The sequence below is a fragment of the Apteryx mantelli genome, chromosome 10 (assembly GCF_036417845.1).
Source record: "Apteryx mantelli isolate bAptMan1 chromosome 10, bAptMan1.hap1, whole genome shotgun sequence".
Taxonomy (NCBI): domain Eukaryota; kingdom Metazoa; phylum Chordata; class Aves; order Apterygiformes; family Apterygidae; genus Apteryx; species Apteryx mantelli.
This window is the reverse complement of record NC_089987.1, coordinates 17,386,797-17,395,822: the sequence shown is the minus strand read 5'-3', so window position 1 is coordinate 17,395,822 and position 9,026 is coordinate 17,386,797. Positions and strand designations below refer to the sequence as shown.

Here is a 9,026-nt window from a genome sequence, read left to right as displayed (position 1 = left end):
TCTCTTGGTTTTTCAGTGAGTGAGCTTTGGCAACTGAGAAGCTTTACATTACTCTAAAAGATAGTCTCTGTATTATTTACCCCAGAAATAACTACCTTGATACTTCAAGCAATTTTCCAAAGTAAAGTCAACTGCAAAAGGAAGCCTCTGGGCACTGGACATGTGGATTAATATGTCATTTTTCTTCACTTTATCTTCAGTTCAACAAAGGACTTAAGCCTGGGATTAATTTTAGGCACACACCTAAGTCCATTTCAAGTCTAGTAGTCATGTCAGATAGAATAATGCTCCCTTCTGAACTTTAATTAAGCAGATATTTCAAAATTAATCATATGCTTAAGCACAGTGTAGAATAAGGATTTCTGTCAAAAATGTAAGTTTATATAGAATGAGGCTATTTATTGTGGTACTATCTGCATTTTTTTTTCCTGAACTGCATGGTAAGTCTGTATTTTAAAGATGTCCTACAGGGTCTACTTTTCCACAGAAATACACTTACGTATTTGGTTCTTTTTTTCCTCATCTCTCCTTTGCTAATTGTATTTTTTTGGTTTCTGACATCCATGTGGAGAAGTTTTCACTGATTTTGTAATTCCTGTTGAACTCTTTCCTCTGCCGTGTTTTGTGTTTGCACGTGTATTGCCAACACTCCCTCGCTGCCGGAGCTGCATTGCTGACACCAGGCCGTGTCTCGCTTGCAGACAGCACAAGAACTGTTCAGGGCAGATAGGAAATTTCATGCGTAATCAGTCTCCGCTGAAACAGTGAGCCAATTGGATGAGGAAGTCTGATTTAATCAAGACTTCTTCCTTCCTTTTTGTACAACACAGAATGCGCCTCTTACAAGAAAACACAGACATATTTTTCTGCATTTTGAAAATGGAAAGCAAGTCTTCCATGAACCTATACAGACTATAAATGCACCTCAACTAAAATCTCTTCCGAAGTTCCCAGGTGAGTATTTTATGTACTACAGTTTCTGATGTTACTTATAACTCAGTGCAGCAGTTTGAGTGGCATTTACCCTGAAAAAGAACAGGCTGAATGTTTCTTCAAAACATAACTGTATAATTTGTTGCAGGTTTCTTTGTATTGGTCTGGATTTTTTTTAAGTGTAGAAGTAAATAGTAGCTTAGTTAAAACAGCTTACAATGACTTTTAGATGTGAAAATGAAACAAAATTTTGATATAAAGTATAGATACTTTTCAAGGCAAAAATACACAAAGACTTGTATGTCATACCATTCACTTCTGCATCCTTCTATTTAAAATCATGTTGTATTTCTGTGGTAAATTATGTTTTTAAGCAGTATTTATACATAGATAAATTATGTATATTATATATATAATATATAAACTATATATGTCTAATTTTATATCTACAAATGAATAAGATATTTATAAAGATATGTATCTTCAACATAAGTATAATTTTGCTTATGTAGTTGTACCAACTCACAACCCACAGAAAAGCTCTCATTTAAATTATTTAGCCATTTTCAGATTCCTTATTTAATCTGGTATAAACGAGGTAATCTTCATTTATCATTAAAAACAAGTATTTTCAAGTTTATAGCCATGGGATAAACTGTCATGATTATTAAAAGGTCTGAGCAGCTGGAAATTAAGTAACTGTCTACTTTAATGTCCAAAAAGCAGATGTTAAGGAAGTCAAGAACAACAGGGAGAACTTCCACATCCTGGGAGACCTAGTACAAAGTCCAAATACAAGGGCTTCCATGAGGTTCCTGCTAAGGAGGAGGGGGACTCATATGTATTGCTTATATTGCTTATCCAAGCCACGCAAAGGAAAGGTGTCTGTTAGAGGAAAGTGATAACCTCTCCTTCAGCATTATCTTTACATACGTGCAAAGAAGACTAGAACATTTTAAAATAGTTTTTTTATGTTATTTGATTTTCTCCACTGTTGTCTGAATTGTGAGCAAACTTTCTCTGTCATGATAACTAACTGAACACAGCACCCTGGCAAAGTTTTTAAGATGCTCTTAAAGCTTTTTCAACTGCTAGTATAACATAATCATGTTGTAATTAGTTATTAAAAAAAATCCATCCCAGGGAGATATATATGTGGCAAAATGGCCAATCCAATCTATGGGCCATATTGTATTAGGCATTTTATGAACACATGGTAAAATTGTAGTCCTAGCATAAGACAGACATACAAATCTGTTACACGCATAGTATATGGGCGAAAAAAGACAAGTAAAGGGAGAATGCTTCTGCATAATAATTAAAAAACTCAGTTTTCCTTCTACCTAGCCATTGTGAGATTCAGTTGTTTTGTTCTCACAGATCAGAGACAAGACTCTGGAGGGAAAATGAAACAGAAATATGACAAAAGTATTATTTTAGAGATCACCTTGTTTTGCCCTACAGGCCAACATAGTGGTTAAGAACAGATGCCAAATTCTGGAGTCTTAAGAAGAGTAAATTCTGGCAATATGAGAAAATCAGACTGCTAGTCATACTAATTATCTCCAAGATTTGAGTTCATCCATACTACTACTTCAAGGTTGAGGGCAAAATACAAGGAGCAAAAATCTGTCCCCACTGAAGTTTCTGACAAAAATATCACTGATAAAAATGGAGTCAGAGTTCTCCATCTAACCTTATTTAGCATAACTTCTTATTATGGTTTCCACATTTGATTTTAATCTGACAAAAAGATTTCCAAACACTTTCAGTGGCAATAGTAATAGTTCTTCACTAATAGCTATGGGTGTATTTCTATTTAGTACTCTAGTTTTTATGAAAGAAACTATAGATGACCTGAAATTTGTTCACAGAGATCAATGAGTAAGTCAATAAAATAGAAAATTACCAGACTGGATCCTCTAAAGGCCTGCTATTAAGAAATGTCATACTTATTGTAATCTTTCGGTGATAGCTTTGCAATGGAGCAGGACCCACACTACACAGAAGAAGGAGAGCTGTTGGAAGCTGTAAGCAGGATTACTCCATTCTCTGCCACAACTCCATCTGATGAAGAACAAAATCAACCCACAGCTGAAATTTCATGTCAAATGAGAAAAGAAAACCCAGGAAAAGATGACCTTCAAGGTTGATGCTATCCTTTCATTCTATTTTTCATATAGCTATTAGTGCTATTGACCTTTTACATAAAAACTTTTGCTTTATTTACTGCAGCAATACTCCAGATTTATACTGCTATTACTCCACTAAAGATAACCTTTGATTAAACCTGTAATAATAATGTAGGAATAGTAAAATAGATGCACATCCTGGTACACATATATGTAGAATTTTCCTTTTAAACCCAGATTTAGTTTACACACCAGCGACCAAAACAGTGGCCATCAGATGGCCTGTCTTGTGAATGTGCTTTCTGTACATCACAAAATCTGAATTTCTTGGAAGTATTACCAAGGACACCAAGAACTGGATTGAAACTAAACTCAAGCAGTGATCTATCACATCCCTGGGGAAGAAGCTACACTGAACTTTTACTATGCCTAAAATTGCTCTCATCTGTTATTAAAAAAATGTTAAATATAATCCATAATATATACAATTTCTTCAAGAAAACCCCCCTGCAAAGCTGTCCTAAACAGCACATTACTCATAAGAAATAGATGCTTTGCAGAGATTGAGCCAAACCCCAATGAGGACACCGAAGGAATTTTATAATGCCTTTACAGTTCTATTTCTGTATCAAGCAGTTATCTTTCCATTCATTTATGATCATTCACTTCCCTTGTCTGAATGTTAAATACATTGCAGACAATGACTTCAGCTGACTACACTGACAGAAACATCATTTTAGGAAATGGAGACTGATGTGCCCACTGAAATACAAATATTCCATTCATATTACCCATTTTGCTATCCTTTCTGCCACCTGATGAAAACTGCTGTCACTAGATTTCAAAGACAGAGAAAACAGCCTTGTGAAAAGCTACACCAAATTCTCCCATAAGAAAACTCTTCAATCTGTTGTCTTCCATTTACATATATATATATACACCTATGTATATATGTGTGTAGGTGTGGGTGTGCATCTGTGTGTGTGTGCAGAGAGAGAGAGGTATATAAATAAGTATCACTGTGGCGTCAGCTCAGCTATGAAAGAAAAAAAGGAAGTGAGAATCCCCCTTTTGGCTCTGCTGCTTATCTGAGTTTCTCCTTTAAGGTTAGGATATGCATGTTGTCTCAGCTTTCACCTGTTACTGCACAGCCCCAACATTTGAATCGGGTCAGGATTTGAATATGTGTCTGAATTTGCAGCTGCATTGTATTATCTCCTCCTCTTAGCAACAAAGAAGCCTGGAGAAATGTCTGATTTGGAAGACCGTCTGAGTCAGGGTTTCCTAGGGCTACTTCGGGATGGTGAAGCTTACCTCTTGTTCAGGCTCTGCCTGAGGTTGCAACCTAGGCGTGTGATACTTCCTGTCAGTATTTTTTCCTACTTCAGGCAATTGCCATCATGCAGGTAAGTTTATATTCTGCAGCCAGTTTAGTCTCTTTCAAACTTCAGAGCACTATAGTCTTCTCAGTTAGAGAATCTAAAGCTGTCCTTATTAGCAGCAGAATGACTTGTCAGTTTTCAGATATTGCTGTTATAGCATTAGAAATTCTAGGCTCTGCTTTCACAATAAATATGTAGGAGCTTTCTTTCCAAATGCAAAGGTTACAATCTGAAATAATAAATATATTGTTTTTAGATTCCAATGCATCGCTAAATTCCAATTCTTCAATGACCACTAAGGAGCTTCAGGAATATTGGAGGAATGAAAAACGCCAGTGCAGACAAGTCAAACTCCTTTTTGAAATCCCATCAACCAGAATTGTAGAGCACCACTTATCTAAATATGTGGTAAGCTAAAAATGAATATGTAAGAAGATCATTAATTTTTATTCACTCTACAGGGGTCTGCACAGCATGGCTCACTACATGAAAGTCTCACCAAAGGCCAAGTTTTGCAAGCCTTGATCACACAGAGTAGAACCTGTTCTCAGAGTAAGACACTGTTCATATGGGCATAACTGGCGGAATCTTCCCCTAAAAAAAAATTGACAGACAGTTTCTAAAAGCTGCAGCAGTGGAAAAGTGATATCAAGTTAAATAGCAGCTTGAGTATCCTTAACACCCAGGGGCTTGTCAACATTAAGAAAATTTAGGCAGGTATAAAAATATCAATATAGTTACACTTGTTCTAAGCTAGGCTGGTATAACAGCTGCATTGTATTTGTATAACTTCCATATCAGAGATTTGTGTTAGCACAAGTGCAAAATTCTTTGATGTAGACAAAATCTAAGACTCATCTTCCAGCTAGATTTCCTTTGGCATGATTCCTCTTCCCTGCCTAGAGCTCCACTGGATGGCATACTTCTATCAGATTTTTTACGGTGAAACATAAACATGAGGGACAGAAACAACAGAACAGGTTGGATTTTTATATATTTTCTCACAGTACTGAGACTTGTTTTTTGTTTCTGATTTTGCTCCTGGCCTTCTGGAGGACTCATCTAGAGAAAGTTACCCCATGTCTCTTTGCTTCTGTACTCCTTTTGGTGAAATTCAGATAGGGATGTTTTCCTCCTTTGCAAAAACCTTTGAGATCTGTAGATGAAAAGTGCTAAGAATCATACTGGCATTGCTCATACTGGGTGTCTAAACTCAATAGGATTTGAAGCAAGTAAACATTTCAGAGACTGTCCTAACTTCTTGTTGCATGCTATACACAGCTAATTAGATGCCGCCATTCTTACATGCACTGAATAGCTGTTGAATAAATAAAATTTGTTTTAGTAAAACTGTATGAGGACAAGGGTATTACTTCTAGTGTGCAGTAGTTAAACTGTGTCACAAGTTAAATGCCTAGGCAAAAAGATTTACATTACAACAAAATCGTGCCAATTTGACTATTAATTTGAGGAAATGATATTTCTTCCCCTTCTCATGAACATTCCACAAATAAAAATATTTACTTAGCTGCCCTTGATAAAATGATAGCTTAAAAAATTGCTCTTATTGTTTTGGGTATGCATCAGGAGTATACCTTTCAGCAGGGAGTGGGGCAAAGTATAGGAAAAATGTCATAGTGCTTACAAATAAAAAACAGTCAGTGAAGTCAGCTCAGATGTACAAATCTCTAAAGGAGATGGTTTGTGAAGATTAAAACTAAGAATTTCTCTTAAGGAAAAACAAAGAAGAAAACCAGAAAGATACCTGTGCTAGTATTGGTTTACATGTTCCAATACCAGCAAAGAGAACAGGTGACATAAGTAAGCCTGCTCCAGTTCCTGTTTAATTTAGTGGGAACATAGTGAAGCTGACTGTGAACATCGTCATCATCCAAAAGCCATCATGGTCAATAGTCCATGTCCTTAGCTGGTGTACAATGACGCAGCTAAGATGGCCTCAGTGAAGTTTCACTGGTTTACACACATTAAGGATTTGGCCTGGCAAGGAGACTTCCTCAACATTACTGTTCTTGGATCAGGACCAAAAGAGAATCTATTTGTACAGCACATAACACTCAATTTTATTTTGCAATTATTTTTCTAACATCACATTTATCATAGTCGCTTCCTTTCTGAGGCCAGTGAAGAGCTAAGGAAAACTTACTCTTGAGTACTGTTAAAGTGGGAGAATGTTGCTGCTAACTGTTAGTGAAGGATTTTGGACAGCAAACACAGATTTTCTTTAGAAATGTCACTTTTTTTTTGCATTAATTACATGCCAAGTAAGTTTGAGTAACAGGACAATTATTTAGAAAAGAAAAAGTCTTTGGAGTCATTCCATCTAATTTTTGCATACACTGAATATTCCTGCCAACTATTCTCTTTTCTTTCACAGCATTAATAATACCCCCAAATCTCAAGAAATGTCTGATAAAAACAGCATTTCTGAGTATTACAACTAATGTAAAATACACTACACTCAATATTAAATCTGGGAAATCTATTCTGTTCACTGAAGATGATTGATTGCAGCAGCCATGGCTGTTATAAACCAAGTGCAGTTACAGAAATGCTCTGCAAGGGATTTTGTGTGCTTCAGTCTTTGCTAGATCACCAGTCTAGCACCTTGCAGGACAGAGTTGGCTGGTGCTTTGTTTATCTACAAACTTATTTATATATGCCAAGGCAAAGTCTGGTGACAAAAGTCCAAAACAGGAGGAGGTGGGAATTAAATATTTGATGGATACAGTTCTGAAAAGTCTGCCCTGTGCCGAGAATACACCATACTCCTTACCAGTAATTAATGCAGCAGCAGCACTACAAGCCATAGGAGTGTACAAGATTACTCATGTAAGATTGGTGCAGGAAGGTTTCAGCAGTAGAATATGCAAGCATGAAGTCTTTTTGAAGCAGTTACAAACTCCAGCTGCACTGAGGCTAGAACGGTCATTCTGATTCTTCTTTTTCTGTTTTGTTGTGTTAGATGTATAAAATCATTATTCTGCAAACAGGAAGTTTTGACTGCAACAGATCTGTAATTGAACGGCGCTATTCAGATTTTGACAAACTGCACAGAAATCTTCTGCAGGACTTCAGTGAAGAAATGGAAGATGTGACCTTCCCCAAAAAAACTCTGACTGGGAACTTCACAGAAGAAATAATCAATGAGAGGAAATTAGCCTTTAAGGACTATCTGAGACTTCTATATTCTATGAAATATATCCGAAGATCAAAAAAATTTATTGACTTTTTAACAAGGCCAGAGCTTGAGGAAGCATATGGTTGCCTGCGGGGTGGCCAGTACACCAAAGCTTTGGAAATTCTGTTAGAAGTCATCGGTCTGCAAGAAAGGCTAACGAGAGGCAACCCTGTCTCAATTGTCCCGACTCTGTGTGCTATCATGGTGTGTCACAAGGACCTGGAAAACCCTGCAAGTGCCTTTGAATATGGAGAGAAGGCTCTATTACGCCTTCATGTACACACCAGTCACAGGTATTATATTCCATTGTTAGAAACGATGATCACTTTGGCGTATGAACTTGGCAAGGATTTTCTGTCTTTGCAAGAGAAACTGGAAGAATGGAAGTCAAAAAAACATCCAGTAAAGATTTTTACCCTGAAAGAACTTGCAGTTCGGGAGTATGTACAGTGAACATGAGAAAGGATTTGGATTTCATTAAAGAATAAAACCATCAGCTCCTCATCCTGAACACAAATTCCTGACAGAGTAGAAACTGGAAATCACCTGTTTGGATAACATAATTTTATACTTAGCAAAACTTAAATAAAATATCTTTCATGTTCAAAAGGGACACTAACATTTATGTTGGACAATATTGTTTTTACTCTATAGATACAAGTAACATAAGCTTATCAAAACTTTTTGAAAGAAATGTGTAACAAAATTTCTTTATGATTTGCTTATTTTGACAGTATTTTGAACATAGTCCATTTCATGTGTATTTTCAGAACAGGAAAATATAATGAATAAAATACTTAAGAATCTGCAGAATCACAGACATTGCTTGCTCATGTGGAAATAACTTCCTTTCAAGAAGAGAAATATCTTTTCAGTCCATGCAATCTAAAGGATGCATCTTCAGAAATGCAGTGTAACTTTTACTCCTCCAGCTGAAGCACTGTTAAACAGCACTTTGCCATTTCTGAGGATGATGGGATTTTTCCTGTTCCCACGAAAGTCAACTGCTCTGGGAGGAGGGTTTGGGGGAAAGGTTTACAGTCAACTTTGGTAGGAACAAAAAATACAAGTGATGATGGTTCCATTAAAGGTGAGGGAGTATGCTTCATTTCTTTTTTGTAGCTGATACAGTTTCATGACTTGTATTGAAGCCACATTCTTGTTTGGGGCGATTTTTAAACACAGCTCTGACCTAAGTAGAAAATTCACACCACACGCAATATATACACCATGAAAAGGAACCACAGAAGAGTGCTGTGGAGGGGAACATCTGGCTAATATAAGGGTAGTATTTAATTCTGATTATCAAGCTGTGAGACACATGGTTAACAGACAATCTGTGCTAAGCATGTGCTTCTCCGTTGTCTTTCAGAGGTTTAT

At 36.5% G+C, this 9,026-nt stretch overlaps 1 protein-coding gene across 1 annotated transcript; it reads left to right on the top strand.

Annotated features, from left to right (window-relative positions):
* Window positions 1-842: 842 nt before the first annotated feature.
* SNX20 (sorting nexin 20) lies at window positions 843-8,413 on the top strand. The gene is made up of 4 exons (XM_013941247.2): window positions 843-954; window positions 2,909-3,081; window positions 4,704-4,855; window positions 7,431-8,413. Exons 2-4 carry the CDS (start codon window positions 2,916-2,918, stop codon window positions 8,097-8,099), a joined length of 987 nt encoding a protein of 328 aa, XP_013796701.1. The 5' UTR covers window positions 843-954; window positions 2,909-2,915; the 3' UTR covers window positions 8,100-8,413.
* The last annotated feature ends 613 nt before the right edge of the window (window positions 8,414-9,026 follow it).

Bases quoted from the DNA above. Each gene is read 5' to 3' on its own strand.
- SNX20 (XM_013941247.2), top strand. From the start codon at position 2,916: ATGGAGCAGGACCCACACTACACAGAAGAAGGAGAGCTGTTGGAAGCT. The intron at 3,082-4,703 runs GTTGATGCTATC...TATTGTTTTTAG, and splicing joins AGGAAAAGATGACCTTCAAG to ATTCCAATGCATCGCTAAAT. The intron at 4,856-7,430 runs GTAAGCTAAAAA...TTGTTGTGTTAG, and splicing joins ACCACTTATCTAAATATGTG to ATGTATAAAATCATTATTCT.